At 39.6% G+C, this 18,408-nt stretch overlaps 1 protein-coding gene across 1 annotated transcript; it reads right to left on the reverse strand.

Moving 5' to 3' along the window:
* Positions 1-1,949: 1,949 nt before the first annotated feature.
* SLC45A2 (solute carrier family 45 member 2) lies at positions 1,950-17,405 on the reverse strand. The gene is made up of 7 exons (XM_071731084.1): positions 16,795-17,405; positions 15,516-15,692; positions 12,342-12,667; positions 8,609-8,752; positions 7,233-7,356; positions 5,905-6,110; positions 1,950-3,436 (listed from the first exon to the last, which is right to left on the reverse strand). Exons 1-7 carry the CDS (start codon positions 17,231-17,233, stop codon positions 3,212-3,214), a joined length of 1,641 nt encoding a protein of 546 aa, XP_071587185.1. The 5' UTR covers positions 17,234-17,405; the 3' UTR covers positions 1,950-3,211.
* Between the last annotated feature and the right edge of the window lie 1,003 nt (positions 17,406-18,408).

Here is an 18,408-nt window from a genome sequence, read left to right on the forward strand (position 1 = left end):
AAAACCAGAGGAAGAAGGATTGGTTATCTCAAGATATCTCATCTTCATCTAATAATATAATTTGCTTGAACACAATATAGAGAAGATCTTAATTTATTTGATTTTATGTATCTGATTTATCTGATTATCCCTAATTAAAAATAAAACCAGATGAGAAAGATCAGACCCAGGGTACTTCTAACTTTGCAACTTGTACCATTGGAATAAAAGCTAATATTAAGTACAATAACTGACCATATTGATAACTCAAGTTCTAAACTAATGTAAAAGAACAAGAAATGTATGACTTCTTGGATTACAGAATCACAAGATTGTCACAGTTTGAAAAGACCTCTAAGATCACTGTGTCCAACCATCAACATCCCCCCAGTAAAATAGATAAAAAATATATATCAGTATCTGTATCACCCTGCCCACTAGAGCATGACCTGAAGTGCATCATCTACATGGTTTTTTAATACTTCCAGGGATGATGTCTCCACCACCTCCCTGAGCACCACATAATTAGGAGCAGGATAGTACAATTCTTCAATGCCTTTAACATTTTTAACATTTTAGCATTTCTATTGCTGAAAGAAATACTTATTTTATCATTTTTCATGAATTAGTAACATATTAGATTGTTTTCACTAACATCTGAAATACACTTTCAGCTTGGGCACCATTATAATTATTCTGTTTTAAACACTCTTTTCCAAGTTATACATATTTTTTGTCTGCTTGCTATTTTTTATGAAGACCCATTGAGAAGGATACTGTTTTAAACTTGTGTTAGAAACAAGTATAGGATTTTTTTTTTTATGAGTGGAACTGATTCTATTGCATTCTGTGTTCTGTAGCATGCAGTGCATTTTAAAAGGAATGATCATGAGAAAGATGGTAATGTGAGCTCCTGGACCAGCTTATTCTGAATAAATTCATAGATAAAAGCACTGATCTACATGATGGTCACAGCTCTCTTCTCTCTGCAGGTTCAAAATTCTTGTGTTGCTACAGATCAACAGTCATTCCGTGGACGATTCAATGCCAGCTTTCTCATTGCGTAATAGAGTGGAGATAGCACTGGCCAGGCTCATTTTATGTTCTGATGTCATTAAACTCAAAGAAAATATTGGCCAAGATATAGGTAAACATTGCAAAGTTCCTTTCCCAGATTCACACTGGAATTGGAGCTTTATGTCCGCAGCTCCTGGAGCAAGGGTTTACATGGTGCTTCAAGTCCTGCAGTCCTATAAAACCAGCTCATCTCCTCCTTTCTCTCTTTTTATGGCTCTAAGAAGCCTTGCTCTTCCTTTAAAAATTCCTCCTCCCAGGAGTTAGTAAATTAATGGAAGTTAGTGAGTTAGTGACAGCATAAATTGAACTGAGAAGAAAACCATCCTTCATTTTTGGCCTTCTACTCTTTGTCCCAGTTGAAACCCTTGTGCTGTAGTCATCTTAGCACCTACAAAATGTTTCAAGCACAGTCTGGTGGGCTCAATCTTCCAAAATTTCTCCTCTATGGATGTGACATGAGTAGAATTAATTAAGACTCACAAAATTATAGAAATCATAGAATGTGGCTTTTTCATAAGGCATGATGAAAGAGCTAGGAAGGAAGGTAAGGTTCGCTAGGTAGTGAGCCCCATTTTGGGCCTACAGTGGAGGCACAATCATCAACAAGGCAGCTGAGCCTTCTTAAAATTAGTAAGATTTTCCCCAAGTAATTTTTTTTCCTGAGAATGAATGACTATTAAAAAAAGGATGAAGTTGGTTCATGTCTGCAGAGGCACCCTATGCTCAAATCTAACCATCTATTTCTGGTGTTGCCAGTTCTATATTATGTAGAGCTAAGAGTTGATAAGCTCAACAATGAATTTGACTGAACAGATGGATGACACATGTGCAACATTAGAAAAAAACCCAAAAAACCAAACACCATACCTGTCAAAAGTCTCTCTCTGTCACTATTCTTAGCAGCACTGCATTAGCATGTGGCTTCATGCAGCTTAGCATGTAATATAGCCAGTGGATATGACAGTTTCCAGGACAGAGGAAGCACAGCAAAAATATAGGGTATCACTTTCACAAACACAAGATTTTCAGAACTCGAGCAATACAAAAATAAGAATGAAGCTTCATATGCAATTAAATACAAATTACTGGACTTAACTGTACAATAATTCCTGATAGTGCTTTGCAAAACTGAATTTATTTACAATATTCTGTGAAGAGCAAAAAAAAAAAAATGTTTCACTCAAAGCTAGATGCATGAAGGAAGAGATAAAACAGAGATGCTACTTTCAGGTAAATACTGTCCAGTGTCAAGATTTAAGTGCCTTACACTCATTCATAAGATTCTTATTTTTGAAACTACAGTATCAAAGTCAAGGGTCAGGTTTTTAAGAAGGAAGAAATGTCAGCTGTTTCCCATAGGTGGATTGTTTAGGTGCCAACGCATGGATTTGCAGGGCAGCTTTGGGCGGACTTTCATGACAAGCTCAGTCAGTGCTTTCATTTCATTTATACAGAAGCAGGAGGATCCAGTATCAAATAATTACTTTACAGTTATGCTTTTAAACAATAGGCTTCAAACTTTTTTTTTTTCTTTTTTTCCTTAATGATTTTTCACTCCCAAATCTGTTTTTCACAGTAGCTGGAAATTACTTGATCCCATTTAGTAGGACGAATACTCATGATACAGTTGTACCCTGCATGGCCTCTGATGCCTGTTTGATCTTCCTGCATCTTCTGACTACCAGAGGGAATAGCTCCAGACTTAAGATACTTGAAAAGCAAAATAAGTAATAACTTTCTTCCTAACTCTGATAAACTCAGTTTATCATATATTTCTATTAAATTCCTCAAATTGGTAATGGGAAGTTTTGAAATGACTTCTCACGCAGGACATTGAGATACCACAGGCATGCACACCATCATAGGTAATTGCATGTTAAAACACTGAGGCCAGCAGGAATGAAGTATATAAAGCAGTCAAAATACAGAAGCTTTCAATCTGAGGCATTATGCAACCAATATTATCAAGAAATTCATGTTTTCTCCATTTTATAAAGCTCTGGAATTGCAACCGCTCTGAGGAGGTCAGGGAGGAAGACATGACAGCAGTATTAGCATGGCAACAGTGGCAATGCTGCTGACCCAGAAACAAAACCCTCCCCTTGGAAGAGTTCTTCCAGTCGCTTCACACATAATCCTACACATCAGTACAGTCCTAATCCACGTATCGAACACAGAAGGCAACAAAGCAGGAGCCAATCAGTGCCACCATAGACGCCGAAATCACAGTGACCACACTGCCAGCCACACTAACCAGGAGCCCCAGGCCCACACCCAGAATGATCTGGGCCAGCTGGACCATGCAGGTGAGAGCAGCACAGTCAATGCCCTTCCCTCGCTCATACTCTTCAGGTGGTTCCCAATTCTCCAGCTTCAAGCTCTGTAAATAAACACAGAAAAAAAAAACCCCATGAAATAAAATCCCCCTGATAACTTGCAGCTCTCAGACAATATGCAGCAAGACAGACCAGTAGCTCTCTGCCTCCTTTCTGTTCTTTTCCTGCTTGTCCCACAGAGGTTACAGAATTCAAACAGATATTTTACAAGTTATAAGGTCTTTTCCAAGCTCCCCCCCAATTGTCCCTTTTTTCCTATCTTCAGTTTTCCCCTCTATCCTGTTTCTCAAGGGAAGAACTGAAACTCAGTCAGAAAAATTAGCTGTTTCCTTAAAGTTCAGGTCTATCTCAGATCTAGGAAACTGACATTTCACAGTGCAGGAAACCCGATCATGAGTAATTCAGCTCCAATTCTTATCACTGAAGGAGACCCTCAAAGGGACATTAAGGTGAGTCATACTATGTCCTACACATATCTAGAGCATAATTAATCATAGCAGAGCACTATGCTCTGATGTTACGCCTCAAAGCACATAAAGGAGTTCAGTACTAAATTTTAATGTAATGCTTTTCGTACTGGGCAGTAGGGGGGAGAAATGATCAAAAAACAAATGTCCAGATTAGGATTTCTCTGTACTACAGAAGACCATTATTATCTGCTGATTATTGGTGTATCTGCTATTATACACAGAGCAAAAGGCTTCATTTATTATATGCATAATAAACATACTTTTTGCTTTTCACAAGACTTATTACGTTGCCTTTTAGCTATTACAACTCAAAGCATCAAAAGTGGAGATAAACAGTTTCTTCCTAATCCGGCAGACAAAACCAAATTTGGATCCTAGGGAACAGCAGCGTGGAACAGGAGTTGAAATGGCAACATTTTAAAACTAAGCACATGATTTCTGTAGAATCCACAGTGAGGGAAAATGTCAGGTTTTTGTTTGTTTGTTTGTTTGGGTTTTTTTTTTCTGGACTAATACAGTCCTTTCATCTGAAGTAGGACAAATTTTAGACACTTCTTTGTTTTTGATTTACAGCTATTTTGCTGGGCTATGCCCATTGTTCCTATGTGCCCATAGTTCTGACCACAATTATATTAATGTGTAAATGAATGCAATCTTGCTCTTCATGTTTTCTCTCTATTTTTTCCATTTTGTACATTTTAGAACATTTGAGATAAATCTAATTCTGTTTATGTTAGATCTAAATTAGAATTCTATTATCTTTTACATCTGCCATAGCAAATACCATACATCAAAACAGGAGCAATCTGTTGTCTTACAAGTGACTTTGGAATCTATTAGCCTTTTAAGGTTCATACATGCTTCAGTATATTTTATTTCAAATCTATCTTGAAACAACTCTGAATCAGAGATAGACTACAATTTTGTCTTTACTCCCCCTTTCTGAGTTGTCCAATGCAAGGTTAGGATTATGATCTCACCCTAAGCTGAGTTCTTTCCCTGTCCTTTTTTATATCTTTCTACAACTCTTCATCATGATTGTTTTCTGTTGGAAGAGGGAAATAAACTGAAAAATTAGGGATCAGATCTATAAAATATTTAACCACAATGAAACATCATCCTAGGATTCAACAGAATAGTTTAAGAGGTTTTTTGTATTAATCATTCAGATGGTGGTGCTTGAAAGTTGTACAGAACACAGGATATGTTCTCAAGGACATAATCTAGCCCTGTGCTGGTGTCAGCCATGTTTTTATGTTGTTTTTCAACAGTTCAACTTTCCTATAGTAATTTCTTCAAATATCCCCAGATATAATAAGAAGTTTTCCGAAGTCCTCCAAGCTCTCCTTAATCCTTTTTTTCCAGCTCTCTCATTAACTTAAGGGACTTGAGAGAACTTTTCCATTGAAAAGCTCAACACTTTACAAGACTTGAAGGTCCTGCTGTGCCTTGTAACATGATATGAAGAATGAACACTTTTCCAGATTTTCCCTGGAAACCAGATTTCATGCTGTGGAGGACTGAAAACCAACCCCAGACATCCACAGAGATAATGAGAATGTGGTATATAATTGAATACTGGACTATATAGAACTGCTTGTACATTATTTTTTTATCTTCATTAACTAACTGTTTTTGTAATACTTTGCAGTTAACCAAAAATTCTGCCAGCCTGTAGTGTGGTTAATTAGCTGAAGGAACTCAGAAGTCAAGTCTTCAGCTAATACAGATGAAAGAAAGGATAGAAGAAAGGTGGGACCTGAAAGGAACAAAAAGTGGAGCCCAGTTCTACTTATTGCATGAACACGTACTGTGACTGGCTTGTTTCCATTGTGATGAGAAATAATTCTTTGTCTCATTGCAGGACTATTCGGAGAGGTTGGAGTTGGGACTTTGTCAGAAACTTTCACTCGCATCATGTGTCATCATAAATAGCTTGAAATGAAATTTAAAAGCTGCTCACCAGTTCTGTTTTTCTCTCAAAATAGACTAAACAGACACAGACAGATATAAACTTACCATTCCCTAAACATTGAACTCACCTCTTCTTCCCTGTGATACTCTGCAATGAGGTGGAATGGCACTGTGTACAGTGTACTGGACATGACACCGAAGAGGGAACACAGAGCCAGAGTGGAATAAAGGTAGGGAAACAAGCTAATTAATCCAGTACCCAGTCCAAAAAGAAGGTATCCAGTGAAATAAAGTCCCTTTAATCCTAGATATGGCAGAAGGAATTTCTGCAGGTCTGTGAAAAGAAAGTGAAAATGCTGACAGAACTAAAAACAGGTCACATTTCATCAGGGAGTTTCTTTAAGGTTTTTATTTTGTAAAATGCAACGAAGAGTATAATCTTACTAATTTTGGAGGTTGTCTCAAGTTATTTAGGGTATAAACTTGCCAAAGAATTCTTGCTCTCTCTGAGGATAGTCTTATTCTGGCAAAGCCATCTCCAGAGAAAAAGTAATTAACCATTCTGGAAGAACTGCCCTGAATGACAACCTCAGACATTTCCTGTTTGATTGTAACCCAAATGTTTGGCATCAGCCTCTGTCTGAGCTGAGAAAGGAGCTACAGACATGCCTGTAGTTATGCTCCAAAGAGGAAAAGATTTCCCTCAAGTCTCCTATAAATGCTCAGTTCAGTCCCCAGAGTGTTACTCATTTGAGTTTTCAGGTTGCAAGTAGTTGTTTTAATGCTTGGTGAGAACTATGGTGAAATTTATCTGTGGACCTCTGCTAGAATATTTGCACAAAATTTTGGAGAGCAAGGTTCATGCTTCTGGCAAGAACTTCTACTGCATTGTGAAAGATTCATTTTATGAGGAATGCAGATGAGGAGAGGCCACCAGAGGGACCTTTTGAGAAATTACAGCTACAGCATTGCTGGGTGAAAGGGCATCTCAGAATGATGCCTATGGTATCCATTTTTGTCTGGCATTTAACTTCAGGACAGTTCAGTGTTCTGAGGCAGTTCCCATGCAGAATAACGCCTTACTCTCAAACTGACCCCTCATTATGTGGTCATAAACTGTTCATGTTAAGGTACAAGTTTCTGCCAATACTGAGAACATAACATCCCTTGAAGTATTAATGTGGAAAAGAATGTGGAAAAGACCCCCAGCTAATCTGGCTTCTCCCTTCTTGTGGTTTTTTTTTGTTTGTTTTTTTTTTGTTTGTTTGTTTTTGTTTGTTTGTTTGTTTTTGTTTTGTTTTGTTTTTTGGGGGGGTTGGGTTTTTTTGGTGTTTTTTGGTTTTTGGTTTTTTTTGGTTGGTTTTTTGTTGTTTTTTTGTTTTGTTTTGTTTTTTTTAACGATGGCAAAAAGCAAACAGTTTAAACACTGTTGGAAAATACAGTGCTGGGTACTTACAAGAATAGAGTGATGAAGAAATTGCATTGATGCATAGCCCCCAGCATCCCATCTCTACTCCTGTTCTGTAGGTAAGGTAAAGTGTGGAGTTATGAGGTGCATAAGGACTACCCTGGTATACAACCTGCAAGAGACCACAAAGATCTCAGAAGACAAGGATGGACTGCATGTACATAACACTTCTTTCTTATGGAAACAGGTTACCCAATACAGGGATTCATCCCTTGTAGGAGCAATAATAATCACCCAAGAAATTTGTTAAGCAAGTGGTCTAACTATCCCTTCACAGTTCTCCAGGTTTCACACTAATTTCTCCCAGATTATCACACCCCAGGTTCCTCCTCATGTAGACCCTCTGTCTTTTTCTGTCCACTGTACAATGATTTGTTTGCAATTTTTCTGTTGGGTGTCTCATTTCTCAGCTTTTCTCTCTCCACTTTTGACCTCTTGCCCTAGCCTTTCTTTCCCTAATTTATTGACAGTTTTTTTAATTTTCTCTTTCAGGCTTACTCAAACACACTCATTTTTCCACCCAGTGAATGTCTTAGTTTCTTATCTAGGCAAGTTGTTCATGTGCTCTGCAGGAGAAAAAAACTCCCTCTAACCTACAGAGGCAAGGAAAAAAGCAAGGAGGGACTACTAAGTGAAAACCACAGGGAACAAAGAAGTAACAATGAGAGGATTTGTGCCAGGAGTACATTTGTACCCTGAAAGAAGGGAGGCAGACAGGATCACATAAGCAAGAACACAGGCAGGGACATGCAGTCGTACTGCCTGGGGATGGTGTGGAAAAGAAAGCACTCCATATCACAATGGCAAATAAATGCTGGAAGAAGGGACTAAGGGAAAGATTTAAAGACACATGTCAAGGACAGCCAAAGTCAATGAAACAAGAGCTTTCAGCTTCCAAGTAGCTCACTGTGTGCTAAGAGCAGCAGAGCCTGAGGCCAGTAGGCTGCAGTGCAGATGAACAGCCTTGTGCTGACAGCACCCATGCTCCAGGATAAGTTTATAATAATAATAATCCAAACAACATGGGCACTGCTTGGCTTAAGAAACAGGCCCTCCTTAGAGCAGCTCTGAAGCCAAAGCAGAGAATGAGTGTGTTTGGAACTGAGAGCTTCACTTGCAACAGTCAAATAGATGCAAATAGCCTTGCAAAAACTGAAAGGTTTTCCACAGAGACACAACCAAGAGGCTCAGAACAAGACACTGAGATCAATCAGCTGCTGTACAAAACTCTCACTGAGCCATCCATTCTTAGCTGGTCCTGCCACCACTGCCATTTCTTCAGCACTACAACACTGTGTCATTTCTTTCCGAGGGAGGAGGAGACACTAGAAGGAAAGAAGAGTGAGAGAATGTTAGGCTTTTACCTGTCCCATGAAATCTGTGAAGAAGAGCATGTTCGAGAGGAAAGCCATCCATCCGAAGAGGTGGCTCACGCAGAGGTACCGATAGTGGGGTGGCATGTTTAAAAGAGTCTTCAAGAGTGATTTAAGAGTTATCCGCCTTGGTTCCTAAAAGCAAGTATGTAACAGTGACATTGAATTATTGGCCTGAAGGCTAATAAAATAACTGACAGCAAATGAAGAAGGCCTCTGCCTCATTTTACTACTTAAGTTTTTTATTTTTTGCTTGGGAACTGAATGACCTTCAATATATATTTGATATTTGGTATTTGCCTAACAAAGTAATCTGGAAGATTCACAGAGACTAGGAGATCTTGGGTTTATGTAGTAAGGATGTAATGCTTCTTGATGTTATAATCAGTAGCATTACTATGTACTTGTAGAGCCAATTTTCTGCCAAAATAGACTCAGTGGACTCAAAAAAAACCCCTAAAAACAGAAATAAAAATAATTCAAGGAGATAATAAGCTTTGAATTGGTAATTTAAAGTGGCCATAGAAAAATAATGAAATTAAAAATACTTCCTGAAAATTACAATGTATCTGTTGTGGAACATCACACTTTTGAGAACTTCTTGTCTCTCTCTTCTCCCCTGTTCTAAATTCCCTAGAAAAGTTCACCTATTCTGGCATATCATCATATTTCCACAATGCACTGTCCCCTACTCCATGAAGCTGGAAGAGACTGTGGCACATCAAAGGAGATGCAGCACCACTCAGAATCCTAGCATGCAGAAAACATGAGCTCCAGGACCTGAACTCCTTATCTCAGGGGAGAAATAAGTTGTACATCAGGCATTTATCACACACAATTCTTACTGCTTTAAATCTCTTGCATGGTTGTTTGCATTAAAGAAAAAAAGGAAGGGGAAAAAAATATTATCTGTGCATGATGGAACACTTCCAGTTTTCTCTAGTGATGTCCAGAGGCAAGAGTATTGGAAGAGCTGGTAAGAGAAGCTGTATGGTCATAAAATGTGAAAAAACTAAAAATTACATTTATTACTGGAAAGCTGATCTTTGTCTTCAGTTTGCTGTGAGATAATCAGATATTTTACTGCCCTCAGTGTTCTGCTTGCTTTTCACAATTTTCCTTCCCTTTGAACTGCTGCAAGCTCCTCTATAAATAATCACCACATATTCAGTTGGAAAAGACTTTGTTTCAGTGGGAAGTTTTTAATCCTCATAGGAATGCCAAAACTCAAGTTGCTGACTTTTACCTTGAACAACATATTGCCCAAATACCTTGGAATATCTCTTGGTATCACTGTCTCTTTTAAACAGAGTAAGCTTTATTTTTTTCTACAGTTATAAACAAACAAACAAACAAAACCAATCAAACAAAAAAATTGAATATTGTCTCATTACTGTTATTTCAAGGATAAATATTATCATTTGACTTCACTGATTTTATTTGTCCAACTCTTCCACACAGCTCTTTAAAACAGCCATTCCAACTGAAGTGTTAGCATAAGACCAAGGAACTAAAAAGGAACTACAACTACTCCCCAGTTATAAACAGTAACTTGACAGCTAGAGAGAAATGCTTGCTTTCAATTTAGGTATTCTAGAGAGTGAAAATGGAAACTGAAATGTTAAATGCACACATTCAATACATACCAACACACAAACCCCACACTAATTTAAATTTGTGCTGAAGTTTGCCTCCATTTACATGCTTTACTCTTCAAAAGCTCACAATACCCAAACATTTTCTCTATAAAATCACTGCAACTCAAGGCCTAAAATGATTCATAGGGATCCAGAGGGACCCAAATATTATTTGGGTTTTGTGGCAGTAGATCCCAAGTAATTTAGCACCAAACTAAAAAACAAGAGATTAATCACTTTGTATGTCTGCTCATACTGTAACAAGTGAAATCTCATTAATAACCATGATAGCTATTAGCATGTAAGAGCACAGTCCTTAATTTGGAAGATATAGAACCACAATGCCTGTGGTACAAAAAAGAGTCACAGAAAAACAGGAAACCAAACCATTTCTCCAAGGAAGCAATTACAGGCAGTGGGTGTCTAGAATTTATACATGCCAAGGCACTTCAAAGAAACATGAGACAGATTAAAGCACTGGCAGCCTCTGGCAGGCTGTCCAGCTAAAAATATAGACAGGAGGGCAATGGTACAAGCTGGCCCACAGTGGATGCCAGAGCTTTACCTCAGGTTCAGACATTACTGATCCAGTGGAATTACTTCTTGCCAAGGCAGAGGCTACCCCAGTCCACAGTCTGCTCCTCTTGATTTCACTGCATATGGTCTCTCTTCTTCATTTACCTTCCATTCTTTAGAGCCCACATGGGCCAAGCAGTCAATGACACTCTGCATCTCTGACAATTTGGAGGATGCTCAGAGTGAGCAGTGCTGGTGAAGGATGCTGGCTGCTCAAGTTGGCCTATGTTGGGGAAACAGGGACAGCATCGTAGCGTGGTGCTAGCCATATTCTCCTGAGAAACTGTTGCTTGCTGTCCCTCTCTGTGATAGGCTGGTATTCCCATCAGGCAGCGCTCATCTTTTATTCTACCTTCGTGTCATATCTGGTTGTAATAATATTTTTCTTTGAGTTAGGAATGCCAAGTGCTATTATAATAGCACAAGTGCCACAAATGAAAAATAGTAAGAGATAATATACCCCTTTTATTTGTATCTTAACTATGAGTTTCGGTTTCTAACTTGTAAGTACCTGCACATTCTCAGTATTTTTTACCTGATTTATCAAGACCTGTATCAGGGATAGCCACATGTAACACCAAGAGATCACAAGTGAAATTAAAATGACAAGCAACTGTTTCATACCCACTGTTTCACTAGGAGCAAATACATAACGTTAGCCTTTGCTTACCTAAGCTTCCATCAGAGTGCTGTGAGCATTCCTAGCACCGAAAGTCACTAACCAGACAGTAAAAACTATTATTTGTTCCTGAGACCACTACAGATACGGACTCTCCAGATACTTTTTCCAGTAGATTCACCTTTTCCTAGTCTCCTTAGATTGAAGCAATTGCTCATTAATATGCAGCAGAAACCAAACAACAGTGATGATTTGAAAGCACTCACTATTCTCTCCCACCTAAAGGTTCTGCCAAAGACACAACTTCAACATTGCTTGAAAAGAAAACTAAAATTCTGGAAGATGGGCAACACTGTTGCAGAAGTACCAATTTTAAACACACCAGTACTGAATGAATCCTTAAGGAAACACTGAGCAGAAGTGTAATTGGAATGTTTACCAGACCAGGGAACAAACACTTCATACGTATTATGTATATAAATGTGTGGACTTCAATGGGAGCTACAGTTTTATATCAAAGATTAATGGTCTGTACTCTTGACTGCAATGTGACATGAATTCTGTCAGGACTTAAGGACAGAGCACATCCTCTTAACAAAATTCACACCAGGATAGCAGGAGGCTGGCGCAGAGTAGAAACCTGAACCCGGTTCTTCCTCACCCCTGCCAACTGTTCAAAGCATCAGGACTAGTCTGTCTCATCCCTCTTGTTGGAAATGGTTCACAAATTTAAAAAATAAGAGAAAAGCAAGCAGGCTTTCCACTGACCCTGTATCTTAACAGAGGATTCTTTTTCTCTGTGTGTGAAAGGGCTCCAAATAGTTAGCATTAGCTAATGAGAAGATCTCCAGGGATGGGGTGATAGGGGTTACAAAATCATCTCTGCACTTACCTCTCTACGTGATGTAACAGCACATTTCTCTGGTGCAGCTTCAGCCTCTATTTCAGTAAACGCTGGCTTTAGGCAACCATTCCTGATTTCTTCCTCTATGGAGCTATATTTATAGGATTTAGTCATTTCCAACAGCAACTTTCTCTCTTCATTTTCATATCTGAGTGGGACTTCAGGAATACTGTGCAGGTGTAGAGTAAGGCAGATAAGGAAAACCAAGGCTGCGAGTAAGAAAATCATCTGGAATTCCGATGCCAAGGAAAATCCTAGTACAGTTATAACCCAATCCATTGCACCTGTCAGGTAACCCAGGGCTCCTCCCAAACCTATGGGGGTGGGAAAACAGGAGAAAAAAGATCTGCTGGCGTTGATAAAAAAAAAAAAAAAAGACAGTACACAACACTCTCAACATGTGACCCTCTCAAGAAATGTTTGAATAATCACTGTCTAGATATTAATCAGAAGAAACAGGAAAACTAACCTAATCACATACATTAGCAGATACCAAAATACCTCTTGGAAAATCTCCTTAGCTCTGGTGGACAGAGGTCTCAAAAAGATGCCTAAACATATGGCACCATTGACTGCCACCTATTTTCTTGACTTTTTTAAGCTTTATTTTCTTTGAAACACCAAGTAACAAAACTTTAAATTCTCCTCAATTCTGAGTTTTTTAGAACTTCACAAAACCAACAAACATTTTTAGAATTATATTGAGATTATCTAGAGTTCAAAAATTTTAAAATGTGCTTTATATAGCTAAATCTATACAGAAATGCTTTCTCCAACTGAAATTTTTTTTTAAAGGAGATAAAACCAAAAGCATTGCTTGGTAGTTATTAAAATGCAAGTACATCACCACTCAGAAATCAAAAAGAATCTAATACAAATGTGTAATTTCACTTACTGATTTTCTCAGAAAATAGAATACAAGGTAAATTGAGAATGCTGCTTTGTGTCTTGCAGTTAATAGAATCAACATAGTCCATTTTTTTTTTTTTTTTTGCTATTTCTTCCTTTTGTTATTAGTTCACACAGTTCCAGAGCATAATAAAGTGAACACTGTTACACACAGTACAGAGCTCTGGAAGGAGAAGCATTTTTGTAGAGCCTTGATACCTTGTTAACCAGGTGGCTCTGCAAAACGTGGACTCAACCAGGATAGAAGCATTTGAAGGACTTCGAAGCATTTCTACTCTTCTGCTTAGCAGAAAGTATGACAATGTATGGCAGCTCACTTACAGAACATGGGATTTTTATTGCATTCTGTGCTTTCTGTACCTTTTTTCCCTCTTGGGTCTGATCATCACTATATCATTTTACAGGGGCCTGTACCCTCTCTTGCTCTCATGGAAAACAATTAGGCTGTTAATAACTTTTTTACGAAAACCTACACTAAACATTTGCACAGACTGAATGTTTGACATTTGAGGTCATCTTTGCATACTGTTTTGACAAAAAGTAATCATGGTATTGGGATGCAGTGTGAGTGTTGTCTGTTAGATATGTGCATTCTCCCTTCTTGTCTCAGCAGTCATAAATGTCATAACTGCAAAGCTATCAATTTTCACATTGAAACCTTAAGCTGAAGACAAACTGGAAAGCAAAATCTTCGAGGTACTTAGTATAAAAAGAAGGAACTAACTGATCAGATTTCTGTCTCTCTCTATACCAGGAATAATACATTTAAATAGCAGGGAAAGGATATTAAGATTAGATTTTAGGGAAAATAGTCTAACATAGTCAAGTGCAGAAACAGACTGTCTTGGCAGGGCTGCAGAACCCCATATCAAATGAGGATTTTGAGAACAGGGTAGGTAATTATCCATTCAGGAAGGATTAAGATATCAATGATCTTGATATAGAGTGTGCTGGGCCAAATAATGCAGAGGAATCTGTTCCAGTCTTATTTGATGTGATTTGTCCCACATTCCTTTTCACAGCTCAGTAGACAAATGAATCAGCTAAATCTGTAGCTCCAAATTTGGAAATCAAACCTTTTATATCATCAAAGGAAAAACTGAAATCAGACTTCTGCTGGAGGCAAGAATATACCTAGAGACTTACTCCCTTCTCTATCCAAACATGTGATTGCTAAAAATCTTATCTGTCAGTTTCTGATGGATAGTACTGGTTTTGTTCCCATGTGGCTTTAAGGTCACTTATAGTCTGTGTTCCCAGCCACAGCTATTTCATACATATGTTAAAAATCCACCTGCTGCCAGTAGCTCCTACACCTCCCCCCTTGACTAAACCAACTGACATTGGATTTAAGTGCCTCTGGTCTTGGTATGGCTCAGTAGCCACTAAAATCTGCATCCACATGGATTGCATGACTTCTCATCTTCTCTGCTATTTGCCTGGTCCTTTCCCTAGAGACTGCTCCCAGGCACAGCTGGAAGCTTGAGTCACATTAGAGATACACAGACTTGTGTGTCCTTCCTGTGAATTTTCTCAATTCAGGTCTCACATAGTACAGGTTCCCTTCTGTAACTCAGCAACGTTTCAAACATGTATAGAGGCAAATGAAACTCTTAATTCATTTGTAAGAGCCTGGACTGAACCACTTGGACTTATTTTGTAGAAACTGTGAAGCTCTGCATTCTACACAGAATTGCCATTTCTATACAGGAAGAGAGCACATACTGGAGGACTGCTGAAGAATGGAAATCAGCTATACTGCTTTGTCCAGCTCTTGCTTTGTGTCACATGCTGAGTAAAAACTGTGTTATGACAACTAAACTAGTTGCATCCTTTAATTTTTTCTTCACCAAAAAAACCCAAACCAACCAACCAAAAAAAAAACAACAACAACAACAAAAAAAACCCCAAACAAAACGAACCAACCAAACAAAAAAACCTAGTACAATCTGAATAAATAGTAAATTATGTTTTTAAACAATTAGTTGCTTTTACTGAAATCACGGCTATGTTGCTGTAAACATAGCTGTTGCTATGTTTATGCTTGCAGCTTCCTGGAGCAGAATTCTTGTAACAGGAAGCAAAAGTTGCTGTTCTCTGGAGTAGAGAAAACCCAGCAACAAAAGACTCGTGACTGAAGTGCAGGATCAGATGATCAGTTCATTCAAGATTAGAAACACAGTGAGAATAAAATCCATGCAATTACCTTCCCCTCCTTTGAGAAGTAGGGAGAAAAAGAAGGGATCTGAGTACCTGTAAAGAGGGCGTGGTAATGCAGTCCCCTCTCTTTATCCTGATGCGAGCAGACATCAAATAAATATGCTTTGATGGGGCCATCAATAAAATCAGCTGCAAAATCAAAAAGCACTACTCCCAGCATGGTAGTGACTATTGCCCATGTCCGCTGCTTGTCCCTCTGATCGATGAAAGCTACAAAAAGAAAAACACCCTCATTCTGACATCAACAGTGGCATGTTCCACAACACCACATTTCACTGTTCTGATCCCTCCAAATCTGAACAATGCTTAAGTATGCACAAGAGAGCAGTGATACCAGAATCACATCAGAGAAGCAGGCTATGTGAGTCTGTACACTGCTGAGCCATGCTTGGTTGACTTACTGCCTTGAGTCAGCGTAAGCTCAAGGTACTCCAAGCTTCTCAACCAAGAGCAACACTAGCCTTACCCTACTCCTTAGCACCTCCACACCAAGCTCAAGTAGCCTGACATACCTGCATTTTATAGTACTTCTTTGGGGGTTCTCTGGATCATTTGTCTGATTTGTTCCATTGTTTTAGGTAATCAAGTGTTGACTGTAACATCTCTTTTTGGGCAAATGAATACAAGTATTATCAACACCAATGACATTCATGGAGAGAACAAATCAACCCATAAAAACACGTCTCCCCCCCTCCGCCAAGTCATAATGGCAGCAACAACCTATCAAGACTTTGAGAAGGTGCATCTCAAGCTGAAATATAACAGGATCTAGGGATATCACTCCTATTTGATTTTGCACATCCCAGGTGTGACAGTCTCCAAGTTGCTGTTTTCTATTAGTCACCAGCATAACCCATTTCTGAGACAAGCCAGTGCCACAGAAATCAGAGATAGGTATTTTGAACACTAACCAATCTAAAATAGGGATTAACAGATAATCAGTTTGGATATGTATCACATCACACAAACAATACTGATCTTATAACTTAACGAGGTAGAGTTTAGTTCTGAAAAATATCTCTGGGCCTATGCAGTACTTTACTGTATGAACTGATTTAGGCAAGAAACCAACACACAACATACTGTAATCACATGCACAAACTATGGAACTCTACACAGGCTACGTAACATGCAGCATCAGGACTGAACCCCTATGAAGGCTGCAGCGTTCCTCGGCCCCTTCAACACCACTGAGTAACGACACCCCATATTAACACCCTGTTTGAGCAGGGAATAAAGGACCCCCCCCCCCTTTTCTTTCAGATTCAAAAAGCTAGGATGAGTTTGGTCTGTCAGCACAGCCCTCACTTACCTGAGATCAACACGTCCCCATTGAGGTACAAAGCCATGCCTAACAGCATTATGATGCCCAGACCTACAATGAAAGGTCGCCTCCTTCCCCAGCTACAGGTGCAGTGATCACTGGCAGAACCTACCACGGGCTGCAGCACGAAGCCCAGGATAGGGCTGATGAGCCACACCAGACTGTAGAGGTTCTTGGGCAGCCCTACACTGAGCAGCACCGGCGTGACAAAGGCGGCTTCCACGGCATAGCAGAACTCCCGGCCAAACATGGCCATGCTGTGCATGATCAGCCTTCCCACTGCCCGCTTCCTGGGCACCACTGCTCCAGTCCTCGTCACAGTTTTCATAAGAGCCTCTTCGTTACCCCCAGAGCGGTCCATGTCAATGTTGGTCATCTCAGAAGGGGGTGGGAGAGACCTCTGTAAACTGTCTTGCGTTAAGGTCATGGCTCCGGCTACGCGCAGCTCTCCGGCAAGTCGGTGCTGCCTGCCCTGGCTGACATGGAGCCCGGATCATATGCCGGGTGGGATCGGTCTGTGCCGGGGGAGGGACTCACATACTTTCATGGCTCTGCGATCACAAGTTATGAAAGGAAGGGGGTGGGGGAAGCGTGAGTTAACATTTGCAGGATCTGAGCTCTTGGGCATCTGCAGGGCTCCCAGCTACCCACAACTAAAGAACCACTGTTCAGGCATGAAATGCACATGTAACGGGAACATGCATCATATGGGCCAGGCGCAGACGGACACAAAGCTGTTCCTCCTGCTGCTCTAAGATGGCTGTGATACCAGGAACCTAGAGCTTTCAGCTTTCTGTCCAGCAGACAGCATGAGCATGGGGCAGAATGCTGATCTGTGACCGAATGGGAGGAGAAGAATCTGTAATATATATCCTGAGCAGGATTTAAATGCAGTTCATGAAGATAAGTGAACCTACCTGTTGCCCTGAAGTGTCAGTGGCACACAAATACCCTGGCAGAAGTCTGTCAAACAGGAGCTGGTATTTTTCTGTATCAGCTCTGTGCCCCCATCAATCCAACTGATTATTTTCTTGGTTTATGGAAAACAAAGGATATCAGGATCACTCAGGTGTGTTTTTTCAATAATCTTACCTGCCAAAAGAAGCCTTTACAAAAAACCTGTAGTGACATACCAAAACTGTACCTTTCAGGTTATACATCAGAGTGAGGCAGCTGATGCAAACTATGCTGAATCATAGAACAGTTTGGGTTGGAAAGACCGTTAAAGCTTATCTAGTTCAACCTCCATTCTGCAGTGAGCATGGGCATCTTCAACCAGAGTCCCATCCAGCCTGACCTGTGATGCTTCCAGGGATGCGTTAACTACCACCTCTCTACACAACCTGTCCCCGTGTTTCATCATTCTCATTGTCAAAATTTTATTTCTTGTATGTAGTCTAGCATCTACAAACTACTTAAATCCCCTAGTCCTTGTCCTATCACTATAAGCCTTGGCAAAAAGTCAGTCCACATCTTTCTTATAGGTCTCCCTGAAGTATTTAAAGGCTGCAATAAGATCTCCCTGGGGCCGTCTCTTCTCCACAGTGACAAACAACAACTCATCCTGTCATCAGAGTTCTCCAGACATCTAATAATTTTTGT

Source organism: Heliangelus exortis, chromosome Z (assembly GCF_036169615.1).
Source record: "Heliangelus exortis chromosome Z, bHelExo1.hap1, whole genome shotgun sequence".
Lineage (NCBI taxonomy): Eukaryota > Metazoa > Chordata > Aves > Apodiformes > Trochilidae > Heliangelus > Heliangelus exortis.